This window comes from Spodoptera frugiperda, chromosome 28 (genome assembly GCF_023101765.2).
Source record: "Spodoptera frugiperda isolate SF20-4 chromosome 28, AGI-APGP_CSIRO_Sfru_2.0, whole genome shotgun sequence".
Lineage (NCBI taxonomy): Eukaryota > Metazoa > Arthropoda > Insecta > Lepidoptera > Noctuidae > Spodoptera > Spodoptera frugiperda.
In genome coordinates, this window is record NC_064239.1 from 10,916,569 (window position 1) to 10,936,549 (window position 19,981).

The window sequence follows — 19,981 nt, forward strand, 5'->3', positions numbered from 1 at the left end:
GTGTCCAGTTTTATTTTCATCTTCAAACTGACTATCTAACCAACGTACTCAGAGTAATTAAATGGTTACTAACCCAGTCCTTAGAACTTATTTTCGGAACAAAATCATCACTAGAGAGAGAATAGTTTAATTAATAATGAACTGTCTCTGAGTACGACAGTAAGTCAAAATACTTCACATTTTCTCTTCTTCAACCATTGCAATCCATCAAATTAGCCATTGAACAAATTACGCCTACAATTTTTTATACCCCTAAACAGAAATTAGCATCAATTGAGTCTGTTTGTTGAATTAATAGGTGTCGACAGGTGTATCACGGTCTGTTGCGTACCCCCAACAGTATTGCACGTGGTATACCCAACCGTGACATACGGGTGTACTCGTCACGCATAGTTAATGATACTGATAGTGCTATTGTAAAAGTGGTGATTTTAATAGGATATTAAGCATGTAAATGTTTTGTTGGGCAATATTAATAGTTAGGTGTAATCGCAGCGAATGGATTTATGATAATATTTAAAAATTTCACTGTACGGTTAGCGCGGTGGCTGGGCTAGCGGGTTTGATTCCCGCATAGTGTTGCGTTCCGCACGCGTTAGCCTTCAAATCACCGCAGATGGGCGAACGGCTGATGTCTGACCCGAGCTGCGGACTGCCACCCGCTAGGCAGTCGCTAGCGGTTTGGTAACCGCTAGGTTACCAGGGCAAAAAAGAGTAGGAGTGGGGTGGTTTATTAGTCAGTTAGAGTCTGACAGTCTCTCTCACCACGCTCAAGGCGGAATAAGACATTGGACGATTTTGCTCCCTCGAAAAAAAACCCCCTTCGACCTCAAGGTTCTTGAACGTCCTTCCAACAGGTGCTACATGGTCTGCTGACTACCATACTACAGTACTGCATGTGGTTTACCCACCCGTGACATATGAGTTACCCTTTCGTCACGGACTCACGGCAGTATGCCACACATTACAATGCGCTATAATTTTATAAGATAAGGATCAGTTTTGTGTAAATAGCTCGTAATTGTCTTGTTTTGTATGTAAATGGTGTTTCAATTTATTATTGGGGGGCATTTTTATAGGTTTCGAAATATGTTGCCTAATTAATAATAAGAGTTAACATAGGAAGCTCCTTAGGTATTAGGATACAAGTTTTATTACAGTTACACACATCACATCACCAGCCTATAAGTGGTCATTGCTGACCTAAGGCTATCTCACACGGAGATGGTTTAAGCATTAGTCACTACGCTTACTTAATTTCGCTTAATTAATTATCCTGATGAGTTTCTCACATTGATATACACAAACATATAAAATAGAGACATACACACCTGAAGAAAAATTAAGTAAACTATTAATTCAATCCTGTACAGCAAAACAGAAGGAAAAACACTGACAATAAATTTAATGTAGGTATCACAATTAACTGATTGCACTAAACACCACATTAATTACTGGACAACCAGCATTGTAATGCACGATGACAGCAATGACACGGTCTGTTACCGACCCCGGTATTGCACCGTGACGATACGATCCGTGACGTCACGCGTGCTATACTCCGTCACGCTCAGTACCGCACGCGATCACCGTGTAAACGAGTGTTAACAAGTAAATTGCGTGTTTTATAACCACTTAATTGAATTATTGACGTTTATGATACGCTCGGCTTTTTTGGTGTGAAGGAAAATTGTTTTAGCTACTGTGTTAATAGCTGGAAAATGGATTATTGTGAATTGTGTGGTGCTTTCGGTTTTGGTGAAGTTACTGTGTAGTTTTATCTGGAGCTGCGGACTACCTAGCGGGTTTACTGTGGCTCTAGCTTGACAAGCAGGAGTAGGTACAGGGTGGTTTTAAGTCAGTAAGAGTCTGACACTCTTCTCGCCTCGCCCAAAGCGAGAGAAATCATTGGATGATTGGATGATTTCCCCCTTAAAAAAATTAGTTTTAGGGTATGAAAAAGTCTAGCTTACGGTTACTCTTATTCTCAAATGAAATGTATTCTTCTAACCATTAATGGATTAAATTTTAGGCCAATCTTGACATTAAAATAAACCTTGAACAAAGTATATAATACGCATCTCAACCTTTAAAGGAAAAAGCAGAATATATAACTGCAAATATATATCCGTGCACTGCAGCCCTTCGGCAAAAATGACGTGAACACCACAGACGAAACTCAAAATTACAATATTACAAAACAGATTACACAGTAAAACCCATAATAACTGCTATCAATCTCCATCTTTCTGCCTACCACTACCACTTTCCGCAAATAGTGGTATCATTCATATCAGAGACAGGTCGTTTTAGAACTGTCGAAAGTGGTACGGACAAAACGGCAAGCTCACAATCATTGCAACCGGTGGTACTGACGAAATGAGATGCAATTTGAGAGCAAGACTGTAACATTTGGGACCTCAGTACTAGCCTTTAGGCTTTGTGTGGCATAAGTTATGAATTGTGGGAGATTGGTCAAGATTGGTAAGGAATCGTGTAAAAACTGTTATTGTAAACATATGTTGGTATAGTTGACACTGATTCTTGAATGTATTAATCAATATGTTTTTGTACGCGCTGAGGTTGGTAACTACTGCTAACTATTGGCAAATAGAATACAATCAAGGTTTCAATCAATATATTGCTTGGATTTGAAATCAGTTTTACCCTTAATCAAAGTATAACGATGTTTCAATTAATGTATTACATGGATTTGAGTGATACCAAAATCAAAATATAATGACAACAACTACAGCACAACATCTGAAATCAGACACTTTCTCTAGACTAAATACTTTAAATTATTATTTACTCATCCAACATTTGAAAGAAGCTAAACTTAAAACATATTCTATCAAGCTATAACATCCTATCGTAACAGTATAAAACAAAACTCACAACTGCTACACCTTCTGCCCATCACTTGCACCACACACAAATCCCTATGTCCAGTTGCAGTAATATGATGTTATTACAGTGCACCCGCGGCCTTCACGAACTTGTACCATTTCCACAAATTGTTTCCACTGCTTATCTAGCCACGTGCTCTATCCGCTGTGCGCCGACAAATTGTTGTTTTCCTTGAATCACTGTACTGTGTTGGATATGTTTGAACTTTGGCGTTTTTGTCTGTGTAAGAAGTAGACTAGATTATTTTAATTGTAGTGGATTTAGTATTTGGAATTGTATTTATTGAATACTAATTAATTTATGTGTAGACAGATCGAATTAAATCTTCGGATTAGACATTCTACATAATTCAGGAGAAATTATAGTTATATAAAACAGGATATACTGACCCTGCAGATGACCCAGCAGCGGACTAATGGCAGATCCAGAGCAGCGAATAACCCTATTGGTTGACAGGGCTCCCGCTCAAATTAGGAGTAGCAATGGAGTGTTTTTATTCAGTAAGAATTTAACACTAGTTTGGTCTTACCTGGGCGGTAGAGACCATAGAATGGTTTTCCCCCCTCCATAAAAATAAGCACTACAAATCTAATAAAGATACAGATAGCTGCATATTTTTTACCGTTTTCCTTTGATACATTTTTTATTATCCAAGCTGTAATAAGACCACATTACAGAGACACGTGCTGATTACTATACAAAAGACTATTTAAAAGAAAACAGGTTTCATACAATTTCAATTCATACATTACCTACTATTAAAATAACGAGTATAAGTATCAATTTGAACAGTGATTTGTGTTTTTGCCAGTTGTATATAAGGATAGACAAATGTATAATTAATTGGCGCGTAATGATAAATAATGGTACATTTGTCTCTGATATCGTTTCAAGACTAATTGCTTTTGAGTTTGTGAAAATATATTATGATTATTAATAAGAAAATGTAATGAGTATGATTAGAAAAATATTTTTATGAGGAAGTCAAACTGTGGCGCTTGTGTAGTTTTGAAGGAGCTGCGAACTACTACTAAAGCAGGAGTAGAAATGGGGTGGTTTTTAGTTAGTAAGAGTCTGACACTCCTTCTCGCCTTGACACTCACTATTTGGCTCGGAGACACACAGACATAGCGCCTAACTCTTATTGCTTAATTGCATCTTGCCACAATATTCGATCAACAAGCCAATCCAAGGAAAACTTGAACATTTTCGAAAAAAAATAAATACATCAGAATTAGAACCCTACCTACCTCGACGAAAGACGCGTGAAGGTAGTACATTAAGTCCAAAAATTTTGAAATTCAAATCATTTGATAGTCTAACGAGCTTTTTTACATGCTTTCTTTAGAAATAATGACTTGCGCGCACGAACGCATTGCCGTGCAATTTTGTCGGCGTGCGGCAAATAATCGCTACAGGCGACCGCGCGTGCAATCATGCCTTTATTTAAGGTTGGTTCTTACTGAGCGTGTGGGTAATAAATTTTGGATTACAGTGTATAATTTTGGGGGACATAGTAAGTAGTTATTTGTGAACATTCTCTTGTGGCACACGTCTGTTCAGCAGATGTAACAAAGTTGCAGTATAGTACTGATGCAAACCTATATGAAATTATGACAAACATAATATTGTGGCTATATGACTTCAAAATTATCCTATTTTTTTTATGGTAGATGGAAAAATAAATGTACTACGCCTAAATTGCATATAATCAACGACGAAAATATTCGCTCAGCGCAACCCATCCTTAAATACAAGTGCCCAACATATGCTGTCAGAAATGCGCGCCTGAGGCACGGACGCGCGTTTTAGCTTCTGTTTAAGAACTCTTTCGAAATTAGTGTATTATTTTTGATATATGCACTTTATGCATATTTTTATATACGAGTGGCTTACCAATAATAAAAATGCCGTGAGCTACTGGAAGTAATAACTAATTGGCTGAAGGATGGAAGATGCATGTCTGCCCTTCCTATCACGAAGACTTAATGAATGATTTTTATTTTATTTTATTTTATTGGTCGTAAGATATGCATAGCTTTATGCTGGCACAAAAAGTTTCATTTCAATTTTGAAATTGGAAAAGGATGTGTTTAGCTTCTGCCTCCAAACGTATGGATAACTTAACATCACATGTGCTGTTCATCGAAGGATTTGACAAACGCAAATGCGTTTGTGTGCGTTGTATTACGTAATTGAAAGGTAAATAAGTAAATACTTACTTACCTTTGATATTAAATAAATTATTGTTAATTGAAAAAACCGAACCTCTGTAATTTTTATTGCAATTTTTTTTAATAAGTATACACTCTACACAAACAATACAATAGCTTAACTTAATAGGTACACTGTACACTCTCAAGTATACCAAAAACAAAAACATCTTCATTCTAACCGCATTCAAATTCTTCGTTATCAAAACGAATACCTATCTCACAGAGAGTCGTGATACTCAAAGTACGGAGCAATTATTAGTTAAAAGGTTTTACGGTTGGCAAAAGCACTTTGAATTTAAAATTTAAAACAGTAGTGAATGACTCTCGTTACGAAGATAAGAATTCAGTGCAACAAGCCTGTGTGGCTGACGGTACACATCTGTTATACTATTTATTTGTTAAGGGACTTGTAGAATGGGGGTTTATTTAGGTATTTGTTTTTTTTTGCTTTCATAATGATTAATAATCTTATTTTGAATTGGTTGTATGTTACCAGATTTTTTTGATGAATTGATTATCATAATGATGTCATAACTTTAATTTAAAAGACAAGAAGCTTCTGAACATTCGATTTTAGATTATGTTCAATTAAATAAATTATCTTATAAAAGTATTTCTGATCTATCAATATTCTTTATCAAATAGCCAAAGAGAAGTGACCATGAAATTTCATCCCATTTAAAATTCATCCCGCCGATAAAATCGCAGCTACCGTCCGTTCAATGTGTACGGTACGTCATACGGAGCGTGCGCAAACGGCGAACGATTTGACGCCTCGGGCGCAGCCGCTTCTGTAGATCCGATCGTGATCGCTTGCGGTGCGCCTGCGCTCCCGACCGCGAGGTGAGAATAGCACCGCGGTAATGTGACAGCGAAATTATGATATTGTTTATTGAAGATTAGAGGTATTTAGGAAGTTTAATGTACCTTTTTGAATTTGATGTTGGTACCAAAAAGGATGGAGTAAGTCATTTATAAATATCACAAGCTTTTCTTAACAAAATTAAAAACTATGAAATAGATACGCATGATCGTTAAAGAACACAATTTAAAATTTGAGAACAAAATTCGAGTAACCGATCAACCAGATCAACTGCTTTTTACGCAACACTAAAAAACTCTAATCAAATCGATTGTTAGAAGATAACAATCGATTCAAAATGTCACCAAACAAGACATAATAATCGGTACTTTCATTACTTTCCCAATGACCATTCCAGGTCGATCAATATACGAACGCTTTTTAACTCCCTCACGATTGACGTCAATTAAATTTGATAGAGACCATTTAGGAGATTGATTAAAAATCGATACAGAAATCGATTGCGGCAATCGTAATGAATTCGGATCGACTGACGACGAGACGTACGGAATTTTAAGGTAGTAACGATTCGTAGGGCGTAGTTTATTAATATAGTTTATTTTATAGCCATATCGAAGGTTTATACCGAGTAATTATAAGTATTTATCATAATTCACAAGTTAAATTTTCATTCTTTACTAATTGATATGGCGAAGATATCGATTGAAATAGTAACCTTGTTTTCTTTTTGTTAATTGAGTTTTGATATTTTAGTGAATATTTCGATTTGGAGTGAAGTAACGGTAATCGAGTATTCCCATTCAAGCCCTTTTTTAACTTTCGAGAGTTAAATGTTATATTTCGTATTGATTAATGTGTTTGTCTGTTTATAAATATTCATGTTTTTCTTTAATAAATTAGTAAAGCGATTAACACCTCATCTTCGGAAGTTGAGGAAATAAGAAACGGTTAAACAGGGCGCCCGTCATTTATCTTTTAAACGGGTTTCTTCAGGTAGCTTCTGGTGTGTGTAGTATGTACTTACAAATGTAATTTTCTATTTAATGTGCCCTGTTTGAACTTGTTTTCGTTCTAGATTTAAGTTTACATTAAGTTTTTTTTTTTTGTCTGATCGTATCGACAATACAATACATGTTCTTAATTAAGATTTTTTTAATATCCTCACATTTGTTTTTTATCAGATAGTATCAAAGCTCTTCATTTAATAATTGGGCATTTTAAAGTATTTTAAGGTAATAATAGGTACCCATATACAATGACAATAAGATGACTTTCTGTTCAATTTATAACAATATCAGATATCTAACTTCCATTTAAAGACTACCAGCCCAGTGAGTCACATCGTAAAAGTGTAGCCAAAATTTCACCCTGTATTTATTTGGTTCCCATACACAGTGGTTAGGCGTGCATCACATGGACAAAAAGCCGACGTCACAAAGGACTGCAGACGGTTGCAATTTATTCTAAATAACGGGATCGCAGATTTATGGGGACCACTATCCGAATCTGAGGCAAAAAGTGGGCGATTGACGTTTTGTTTCTCAACTGTAATCCTGTGTTTAATAAAGTTGGTATTTTATGTTATAAGTAGTAGTAATAGAGTCTATTTTTCCTTATTGAATAGTAAAATGTAGCATGAATATTAAAATTTGACTTTAATTGTATAAGTAAAAGGTTTAACTTAGCAATTAATCGCTTATTACTTTATTACACAGGTATGACTTAGGTAATTAATCACTATCAAACATTATTTAGAATAATTCCAGTGGTAAATATTTGTGCTAATAATCCCTTCCATATTATTAAACATCATATTCAAATTCTAAATTCTAGTTTTGTAATAATTAAGACAACTGATTGACCACTATGGATCATAAAGATTTTATGTTTCCTTCTATAATTTCCAGATTAGGAAAGAAATAATAAATCGATTAATTATTTATTTCCAATATAAAAGTCAACACCAATCAATTTTTTATAAATATTTATCAGTTGTCATTTGACGAGGTTTGTTTAAGTTCTTTTTAAAACTACCGTTTGTCCATGGCTCTGTCTGTAAAGTTTAAAACAACGATAGTCCAGCTTAGAATACATTCCCTAACTATTTGTAAGGTTTACCCGTGGCTACTTCTTTTAGATTATGGATTTCTCTACATTATACAGAAGGTTTGCTATAATCTTGACGATTGAGAGGTATATCAAAATATTTTTTAAAGGGCACAAGCAATCAATTTTCTTTACCGCTTTTTCTTTACCGAAGATGTTTTTAAGGATATTTCTTAAGTCTGAAAACTGCATCAAAATCGGTTCTTCTAATCTATAATCGTGCACGAATACAGGTCAAACTGAGGACTTCCTTTTTTGAAGTCGGGTAGGAAAAGCACTATCTCCAAATATCTCTTAATTAAAGGGAGCAGTACCTTAGTCAACTTATACGAAACCCCACAGAAGTTGTGACCAATGTATTTTGCTCTGCTATCAACATTCAGTTCATTTGAGTATAATTCAGTAGTATTTACTGTCTCAGACAATTGGACAAATACATCATCTATTACTATTAGTATCGATTAATACACGAACCAGAATACACTATCAGCATAAATTAACATGTTTATTGTATTTAACATAATTATATTTGTGGCCATATCTAATAAAGTACTGGCTATTGAATATTCATACTTATTAATGTTATAAAATCTTATCCAAGTTAAATAAAATGTGGTTAAATTAATATTAAACGATTTTGTTTAAGTGTCGTTTGTATTTAACTGTGTCATTAAACAATACGAGTTACTTTAGATTAGGAGGTAAGTTTTATAAAATGAAGGTGAAAAAAGTTAGTTAAAAGATTTGACTGCATCTATTTTAGTAACTATATATATATAGGGTGTCTGTATATAAGAAGATTACAATATTAAAGAAATGTCGTATCCCGGACCAGTTAATTTTAGAACACCTATTCCAATTCTCACCCGTCATTTCTATAGTATAGAAGATGTCATTAAGGTACATTTTCTTTATTAAACCTTACTTTTATTAAAAATATTTAGCACATAATCACACAAAATACCTCTTCAATTAACTAATTTCGCGCAGCTAGCCGTACTTTATCTCATTGGCTGTATCAAGTCCGTTAATTGCAACATGGCGGATTGAATCTTGCGGCTCGGCGCATGCGCCGGCGCGTTCATATTTGTTGTAATTTTCACGTCATTACGCATAACGTAGCGTTGGCGGTTTGTTGAAAGCAGACACAGAACAAATAGAGCAGATATGACAGTGTGAAAGTTTGCAGCACGATTCTATCTCTGTCTTGATGTCTGATTTTAGATTATGTTTGCAGAATTGTTATTGTAAATTGTAAAGGCTGGATTAGCTATCTAGGTATGAGAGGGCGTTTTAACTGTGCATTCAATACTCTTACAGACTAGCTTCTGCCAGCGGCTTCGGCCGCGTTCGCGTGGAATAAAAGGTATCCTATCACTCAAGTTCGCTTATACCCGTCTGTATACCAAATTTAATTTCATTTATAAGTACATAACCTCACACCTGTCTCCCATGGGGGTGAGAGAGCAAAGACATTGGAGTGCCAATTGTTACAAATCTTATACGTATACCTTTTTCGCTTCATCAAAAGTCATCGGTGATATCATGAATGCTCGGCGGTTTAAAAAAATAATGTCCTATATATGCGAATGCACATTGGATGTCTTAAGCATTTTTAAAAAGAGAAATAGGCTTTGTAATTTTAAATAAAACAAATGAATCCTCGTCACATTTTAATTAAGCTATAGTCTACAATGAAGTATAAAATGCTAACATAATTAATTTAGTCACGATTAAGCTTTGCAACATTAATCACTTATTAGGACAATGTATTAATCTTATTTCTCTCATTGTAATAGACTCTTAATTACGACATTCGTAATGAAATTCTCAATGAGACATTATGTACGCACGCGCCTCAAAGAGCCATCAGACCACCACAGATGGGGTCCAGTAGGGCTGATGCCTGATCCGGAGCTGCAGACTACCTGGCGGGTTTACCGGAGCTTCGGCTTGAAAGGCAGGAGTAAGAACGGGGTGGTTTTTTGTCAGTAACAGTCTGACACTCTCTCTTGCCTCGCCTAAGGCGGGAGAAGTCATTGAATGATTTCACCCCCTTAAAAAAGCCAATCTTTATCGGAAATAAACTGAGCAATGCCTTCTATTACACATTTTTTTTTTTAATAAAGTCAGAATAACAATTTCTGTTTACGCAAATCTAAAACAACTACAAAGGTACACGTAATTATAAGCTTGGAAGTAGAATAATGCGAAATATTATCTCAAATAGTTTCCGATCAACTGTCGTATCTACGCTAACGAGTTTTAATCTTTGACACATAAGATTAGAGAAATGTGCGGGCAATTTTCATCGCTTCTTCTTCTTCTTCTTAAATTGAAATCCAGGTTGGATGCGAGGAAAGTTTAATTTAGTAGTTCTACCATTTTTTGTTTATGAACGCCTGGTACATTGTGTTTGTTTTTACGCTTGTTAGTGAATAGAATATGCGCTTAATTTGTTTGCAATGTTTTGCCACAAATAACATCGCATCAGCCTATAAGTAGTCACTGCTGACCTAATGCCTCTTCTCACACGGAGAAGGTTTGAGCATTAATCACCACACTTGCTCAATGCTGGTTGGCGATTTCAATTGAAATCCTAGATTTCCTCGCAGTGTTTTTTCTTTACCGCATGTCAGTGGTGTCTTATTAATCTTAGAATCTCTTTTAATAGACTGTGTTACTTTGTATTCATTACAAAGTTTTACTTACTCGATCTTCGGCCAAATTTCTCTAAGCATTTGTAGAGTTGTTAATAAAATATTAAACTGTGTTTGTTTGCATATTTTTTTTTTTGTTTTGTAAATCTTGTTTAGTGTCTTATTAACAATGCGTTCTATTTTGTCAACAGATACGGCACAGATTCGGATTATTCGATGAAGTGTGTACCTCTGGCGGAGTGCAAGTCCGTCACTGTAATTGGGTTCGATTTCTGCGTGTGTCAGATAACTATGGACCGCAAGTAAGTAAAATTATATTAACCTTCGAATAAAGTCTGATTTGTTTATTTAAGTATCATAATTTATTAAATAATACCATTAGTTTAGCATTAGATAGTCATTGTAATTGATAGCCACTGATTTAGCAATAATACAAATAGTATTTTTGCAATCGGTGACTGTTTATTATCAGATGACCAGAAGGCTTTGTGGCTACTGTCATTAATAAAAAAAGTAATTTAATTTAGAGCAAGAAACATCAGTTTCATAATACATGATCATTTAGCATCGTTATGATCAAAATAATAAATTAATGTTCACTTAATAGGTACTAGTTATTGCCAACTTTATTTAAGTAGCAACTGTTGCAAGTACTAACTACATCTAGATCACTGTTTGCACAATATTTTTTAAGATAACGTTAGTGTTATATAAGATAAAATATAGATATAATATTCTAATGAATCAGCCATTAAACCAAGTCAAATCTTATAGTGTCCTTAACAATAATAAAGACAAAAAAATATGAATACCAGCCTTCGATCCAAGTCAAAATACAGTGACCTTGACAATTCTGATACCAGTTTCATGTCACCAGGTAAACCTAGTCTGCACAAAAGTCAAGGGTGAGCCGGTCTACGAAGCGGTGAAGCCCGTGTCTGCACATACAGAGCTGGTGGTCTACTACCTTCCTGAGAGACCTGAGGAGATGTTCTTCGTGAAGATGAGGAACAACCTTTACAGACAAACTATGGACTCGATATTGGAAGGTAATTTAGATAAAACCTGATTCTTAACTGTAGTCCCGAAAACATTCATTTTTATACTCTACTCTGATGATGTTGGTCTAATTATGTATTTGATATAAGATACCTAATTAATTGAAGACTAAATAGGGCCAAACTTTTGCTTTGTCTAGAAATATTCCTATTATTCCTTCCATTGGAAATTACACTTTGAAACGAGCACCTAGCTTCACTGACAGACAGACAATTCAATTTGACGTTTCAAAAGTGTCTAATTTAGGATTAATTGAAATAAATGCTTTGACTTTGATTATTATATTCAATCAAAACACATAATCTTCTTTCTGAAGCAGTCGAGTAAAATATCAAGAAGTAAACTTCATCCATAAGAAATTCACGTATAATTTTAATATTATAATATTTTAACTGTAATTTCAAGACTTTTTTCTTCCAACTTAATAAGCAGATCATTTACGAAGTTAATTCAAAAGAAAATGAAAGTAAGATAGTGTGTGAATCTGTCTACACGATGTTATGGGAACCATAAATTACGGCGAGACAGTTATTATGACGCGCGGGATATAAAAATATTAAATTAATACATTTTTTTTTCTCATCGATCAAGCGTGGTAGGTTTGAAGAAGACTGGTAAGACTGTGGAGGTAATTGTATTTTGAAAAGTTGTGTAAGATCTTAAGACGATATTATTATCAGTTAGTGGTTGCATTATTTTTATGACTTTTAGAGTACGCACAAAACAAATAACATTTTTCAAAATCGTTCAACATGCGCCGCATTATTTGTCACGGAATGCTGCTCATGAATATGAGCCTTTAGCATGGCTTGAAACTAGTCGAATACCTCGTCAAATAATTATGTGTGTAAGACGAAAAACATAATAATTAATTCAAAAAGGTCTTTAAAAATCTCGTACTTACCTATAAAGACACTGAATTACGAGTACGTTGCCCAAGTTAAAGAGAATTGGTTTTCTAAATAAATAAAAGATATGAAATTATCGCCAACATCTCGTCAATAGACCACATCCACAGTTTACCGTTTTTCTTATCAGCAGAAAGACAGGACACAGTTTAGTTTTTTTATTCCTTTATGAAACCAAACGACTACATTACCTAGATTACAATTACTGATATAGATACTAAGTATCTTCTCGCTCGATAATTATTATGGTTCGGCATTAAATTCACATAAAACTGTACGGCCAATATGAAGACGTAAAATGCGTTATCAAATCGATAAACAGTAAAATATAATTACTGCTTTTATTAATATCGATTTTATGATCATGAAGTCTATTTTGTTCCAAGTCCGTAGTTGCAGTGGACGGACTTAGATTTAGCAAACTTTAATCATGTAGTGTTACTATGAGATTGAAAAAAATATGGTGTTTATAAAATGATTTTGCACTTGCAATTTTTTCCATAATTAAAAACGTAAAAACAAAAATGCTACTATCATACAAATAAGTGGAAGACATTTCACAAAGAATCTGATTTATTTAATAGTTAACAAAAATAATTATTCAACATTTTGATTCCTGTAAAGTCGCATTTACTCAATTGATTAGTTAGAAAAAATGTCGATGACCGATCGACAATCGGTCATCGACGTGTGATTCTTAAATGAAAAATCCACATCAAAAATTAAAACAGTCTTTTAAAATGTGATACATTTTACAAAACACATACCAATTTGCACTTTAATTAAACGCCTGCAATATTTCACTTCAACTTTCTTTTTTCACTTAATTCATCAAAGTTTATCTAGGACTCTAGACTTTAGACTTCTTTTTTTAAGCGTGGAATATCATCCAATGACTTCTCCCGCCTTGGACGAGGTAACAGGGACTATCAGACTCTTACAGACTAAAAACCACCCCGTTCCTACTCCTGCTTTTTAAAGCCGGAGCCCCGGTAACCCGCTAGGCGACTCTAGACGTCTACATATCTTAGCAAAACTCAGGTCATCGTTCCAAAGACCGTGTGAATCTACCAAACTAATAAATCAATATGTTTAATAATATTATTTATATCTAATCCATTAGCAATCTTCACAGTAACCCGCTAAAGTGAAATAATTAAAAGAAATGTACTACTTAAAACGTTAAGTGGATATTTTCACACGCTATTTGTTACACAAATGTTTAAAGATTCTTCCATTATTGAGTACATGTCATAAAATTAAAATGTTTTTCACTTTAAACTAAATATCGCTTAATTGAAATATCACAGGTTAGTAATATCACTTAATTGAAGTGATATTCAAATTTTTGTGCTAGTATTTATTTTTTATTGAGAATTTGTCACATGTTTGATTTTATTGGCTTTATTGACTATGAATATTAAATTTAAACAACGATATTAGGCATTCAAATATGTAAATCTTAATGTGTGGACAAATTTTCAAATATATGAATAGACATAAAAAGATAAAACACACAAATAAATAATTTATAAAATAATACCAAAAAAATAAATAAATAATGAAAATAATAAATCACAAAAGAACACAGAAAATATTGCCGAAATAATTTTAAAAACCGTTCCATAAAACACACACACACTAACACAATATCGCGACAGTCGCGATACAGTCGGCGCGGGCGCATCAAAGAGAATTCCTACTTGGATCGCGTCGCGGTTCGGTAGTCGGCACTCCAGATAGCTTTTTTATACTAAAGCTGTACACATTGTGCAGAAATAAGTTGTTTTCGTTCAATAAATTTATGTGGTTTGGGGAAATGGGTTGTTGGGCCAATGTTTGTGTGTTGGCCCAAACGTTGTGTATGGATTGAATATGTGAATTGATCGTATGTTTCAACTCTATTTGCCGATTACCTTGTGTAGTGAACGAGAGCTTTAACTGAGGCTCAAAGAAATAGTCTCAAAATAAAAGGTTCACTACAAAAAATTTGGCACCTTTGACTTATTTTCATCCACTGCAGGATAAAAGCTTTTCCAAATTTATCCACTATCGTATCAACGTACCGTACCGTACAACATCAATTGCTCTCCAAAATACGAATATAAGTGTAAATATCAAGATACTCACTTTTCCTATTTTAAATACATTTAAATACAAATTAGGTATATCAAAACTTTACCAATAATCATCTTAATTCTCCGCAATTCAATGTTAATCCACTTAAGTAGGCATGCTAAAAGGATTATCCTAGCAATTATTAGGCTAGTACAGAAACACCGACAGACGATAGACATTTTCATGAATGTGCTCAGTGTGTTCACGGCCTAAGACCAGTTAAGTTACATATAGTTTGATAACGGCGGCATCGTTTGTGTGTATATTGATCGCATCGCATAAACCGTATTATGAATTCTGATCTAAATAGAAATGAGTTGGGATTTTAGAATATTGATTTCTGAAATCTGTTAAAAAAACAGGTCTAGCTAGAAAATGTTTTTGACATTGGTTTATGTAGATTTTGAGTATTAACTAAAGTTTTTAAAACACTTAATTCGCAAAACGTGTTTTTAATTTTTTGTTACAATTTTTCAATCATTCGGTTTCATTTTATTGAAAAAATAAGCTTTATTATTTCTTTACTCTGTATTAAAATTTATTTCACAATTTATCGCAGAGCCTGCTAACTTATCTGGCGAAACTTTGTTCATAAACTTCGTTTTATATTCACACCTTATCGTAAACAAAAAAAGCAATATTCTATCGCAGCCCACGTAATTGAATAAATAAATTAAAATCCTATAAGGCCGTACATCACTACGCAAATAAAGTAGGCAAAACGAAGCGTGGACAGTCGACTAGCGAGAGATATTATCGTCCCCCCATCTGTCCGGTCGCCGCTCCATATCTAGAATTTTCTATCCTCTCATCTTGAAATACACCTACCCTTACTACGGATAAAGAAACTACCTATCCTCGATCTAGAACACAAACATGCCGCTAATTAATCCATGCCATTCGACGTCACTATACGAGATTTATTGCAATCCATTCCATTATAATTCCGCGGAAACTTCAATGTGAACAACTGAAGATCAACCTTCAATAGTAAAAGTTGGAATTGGGGACGCCAATTAAATCGTATCAAAGAAATTTAAAGACGGGTCTCAATAAACATAAACTGACCAAAGATCCATAGCGAAATTTACGGTTGTCAATAAAATTGGTTCATTAAAAATTTTTGCTTGATTGGAATTGTATAAAAACATTTGATCTGATTTATAAAAAGCGCCCACTGCTCGTCTAATCACCGTAAAATTCGTTCGGATTTTTTCGATAGTAGTATTTCGAGAAACTAATATCAATAAAGTGAAAATATTCAATTTTGAAGAATGATAATTATGATGTTGTATGTTGATGGGGAAGAATTTATGAATTATGACGTGACGTGTCTTAGGAAGCTATGTTTATAAGATTTGTTGCTTGTTAGCATAAAAATATATTTTAATATCTGATAATGAAGCCTGATTGAGTGATATCTATAAAATTGATTGTTGGCGTTTCAACCTGTTTAATGTCATCACCCTTCGTGAGAAAAATATAGCACTATAAATAAAACGGCGGTCTTGTCCGTCTGTATGGTTGGAACAGTATTTTATTCAACTAATGGGAGTTGTTCAGAATGTGTTTCTGATATATTTTTATGTCAGGCTAATGATTTGACAGATTGATTAGAGATCAATAGAACAAATAGTCTTGCTCTCATTAAATCCTTATTTGGAGAGCAATAAACTTGAAGTGACCCAAATAATTCAGTCACTTTGTTTTAAATTGTACAAGACAACGTTTTTGTTACCATGTCACTGCACCATGTTCTTTACGTTGCTAATATAAAAGCACTAATTAGGTATTATCTTGCAAAACAGCCAACAATTATTATATCATCAGCTTTTTAAATTCTTCATCTATTTGTATTATCATCACTAAACTAAATTTCTCTTTCACAGATTCACCACTAGACCTGTCCACATCACTCCTATCAAGAGTCCTACTCCCAATATCCCCTCCATCTGGTGCAGAAGATGAACACAAATCTGTATCAGGAGACTCCCTCACGTCATCATCAGCAGGTTCATCAAACGAACTCCTGGATATGACTCCGAAAATCCAAAGAAGACCAGCTAAGTCTGAAAGAGCGTTACTACCTTGTGAAGTTTGTGGGAAAGCCTTTGATAGACCTTCGCTGTTGAAACGTCATATGAGGACACATACGGGTAAGAAAGTCTAGTAACAAAGTTTTTTTTTATATATATTCTTTTATAATAATATATTCTTTCCCCATAGGGACATTTAAGCAATAGTTTTGTTTGTTCAATAAAAGCGTGTTCAGTGTAGCGATCTGTGTCGCATATTTCTTAACACATTGAACGCCGTGGTGGTTACCGGTGACCGACGTTAGCGGAGGATTTGCCTTCAACAGTTTTCTATTGGCAGTCAAAGACTTAATATATTTGTGTGTCTACTGCAATACTTATTGACGAATCTTTATTTTACTAAAATTTTGTAATGTATCATAATATTAAAAAATGACATTAAAAAATCCTACTTAGAGACACTTGCCTACATACCTACTTCATATAATTTAGGAAAATGATTTAAATGAATTATATTTAGATAATTTATAACACCTACCTACTGACATATAGAGGTTTTTATTTGAATATTGCATACAAATTAAATAATTATTAAAATAAAACTAAAATTATGTAACTTAAATATATTAACTAAATAAAAAAATACTAACTATGACTAAAATATTTAAGATTTATAAATATAAACCGAAAATGAACAAAAACTAAATAATTTAGATAACTTTAAATACAAAATTGAACACAGATCTTAAACTTAATTTTGGTCTTCATTAATTTGACTGATATTTTTTCATTAAAATTGTCATGACGTAGTTTCCCACACAATATAAGTGTTATATTAATTTACTCTACCAAGAGAACTCTATTAATAATACAAATAAATTATTAATTAATTCAATCGATATCTTTGGCGATTCTTAATTAAAATAATCAAATCTATATAGGTCCATCGTAAATATGTTTTAACGAAGAAATTGACTACTGTAATATAATTTAGTGATATGTCATTTTTGATTACATAAAGCATCTAGATTTTTATAGACATTTATTACTTTTACATTTTATTTATAACGCTAAGGAATCTACAAATATTATTTTTAAAATCCACTTTTAAAGCGAACCAGTCAGGAACATAAATCAATTATTATTCTAGATCACATAGTATTTATAAATCAGCTTTTAATTTCAAAGTTCTAATTAAATTTTTATATTAAAATGTAAATGGTATACTATTAAGAGTGTGAGAAGTATTCGACAAATTAGAAATGCATTTTGATGAGCTTCTTATAACAAATTTAGTCTACATTGCAAAAAGTAGAGCATTTTTTATGATCAAAGATCAAACATCATACATTTAAAAATTGTGTGACGTATAATTCAACCACCTATACGAAATCAATGAAATATCTGACCAAGATATCTGCTTTCAGGTGAAAAGCCTCATGTATGTATGGTATGCAACAAAGGCTTCAGTACATCGAGCAGTTTAAACACACACAGAAGAATCCATTCAGGGGAGAAACCTCATCAATGCCAGCACTGTGGGAAGAGGTTCACGGCTAGCTCCAACCTGTACTACCATCGAATGACACATATAAAGGTAAGGATTATCTAAATTCCGCACAAGAAAAACCTTAACTTCATAAAAAAGCTCATATTTGACTGTTCTGTTGGCGCAGTGGCTGAGCCACCAGCTTCAGTACAATTTGTAGCGATTTTAATTTACTTATTTGTATGATCAGCAAATTTTTGTTCTGGGTCTGGGTTGAATGTGTCTTAAAGCTATGTCTATAAATATAGGAGTGAAACTTAGTGTTTAATATACATAACAGGGAAATCATTTTTATAAAAATGGAAATTATAAAAAACGTTGTAGAACCTCAAAAGAAATATAGATTTACTTTTCCATATTTCCGCCCTTATTCAGGAATAACGTTGTCACATCATAACCTCCTATTTCTTCCATAGATTATTTTTCGTCAAGGCTCTATTTCATTAACTTCTCTACTGCTAAATTCAAAACACTCCAACATCAAAGATACAAATATTACACCCAGATCAGTAAGCCCCATCCTTTGTTTTGGTCTCATATTATATAGTTCACACACAGCTCCATTCTATGCGTGTGCGTCGGTCCGTAGAAGTCATGCCCACCGGACCATACCCGTGGGAATAGGTCGTAGGTTGCGTTGATTCATTCCGTGAAAAATCATACCATTTTTTAAAGCGATTTTGCTAAGGGTATTACTAAGTATTTTATGTAAGGTTTTATTGATTTTGGTCATTATGGTTTTGGAAGGAAAGTTCATAATTGATTGACTGGATTCGTTTTTTTTTTATATCTAAAAGGGAGAAAAATATATCTCCTTTTAATTATATTATTTTTCAATAATTTCTAATAAGTAACATGCAATAAAAATAATAAATGAGCGTTAATTCTTTGTTATTATTAGTTACAACTTTACAGCCGTTAGTTAAAGTCAAAATTAAATTTAAATTCATCTGTGAACATTCAAAATTATTTTGTAAAATATTAAATTTAAATATTCAAATGTCATACATATAAATGTTGTTTATGAGAATGTTATCTAAATTCATATTTTTTTTAACAATAAAGTCACTAATTTAAATTATTAAAATGCATATTTTTTGGTTACATTGACGTCAAAGGTATTGTTTGTCATATTTTTCTGAAATGTACAAGTTTTAACCGTATTTGGTTATCTTAAATGGACAGGTTATATAACTTTGTAAGAAAAAATATCAATATTGAATATATAATAATTATATTTAAAACAGTAACATAACAGTATCAATATTCAAAAAGTCAGCAGAAGAGAACAGAGGAGAGTTATAAATTAATAATTAGTAGGGGGCAATGAGCACCGTTTTTCCTGCGGGTCGCGTGGCGCGGTGCTCATTTTCACCGGGTCAAACCCGAGAAGGAGAGACTTCCTCACTAATTTAATAATTATATGTAATATATTTGTCTAAACTTAGAATTTTATAACTTGGTCAATATAAGTATACAAGCAGAAAATAGTAATAAAAAATCAATTTCCATCTAACAACATAATACTTACATAAAAATAAAATCAATTGCACACAAACAATGCACAATAAAAATTACAGCATATGCTAACAACGG

The 19,981-nt window shown here is 33.3% G+C and overlaps 1 protein-coding gene across 1 annotated transcript in view; it reads left to right on the top strand.

The window, feature by feature from the left end:
* Positions 1–19,981, top strand: part of LOC118265287 (zinc finger and SCAN domain-containing protein 21) — a 79,815-nt gene that overhangs the window by 36,380 nt on the left and 23,454 nt on the right. The window contains exons 2-5 of the mRNA XM_035578096.2: positions 10,907–11,017; positions 11,593–11,764; positions 16,690–16,956; positions 18,264–18,433. Of these exons, the coding sequence (XP_035433989.1) occupies positions 10,907–11,017; positions 11,593–11,764; positions 16,690–16,956; positions 18,264–18,433 (720 nt within the window). The remainder of the gene's footprint in view (positions 1–10,906; positions 11,018–11,592; positions 11,765–16,689; positions 16,957–18,263; positions 18,434–19,981) is intronic.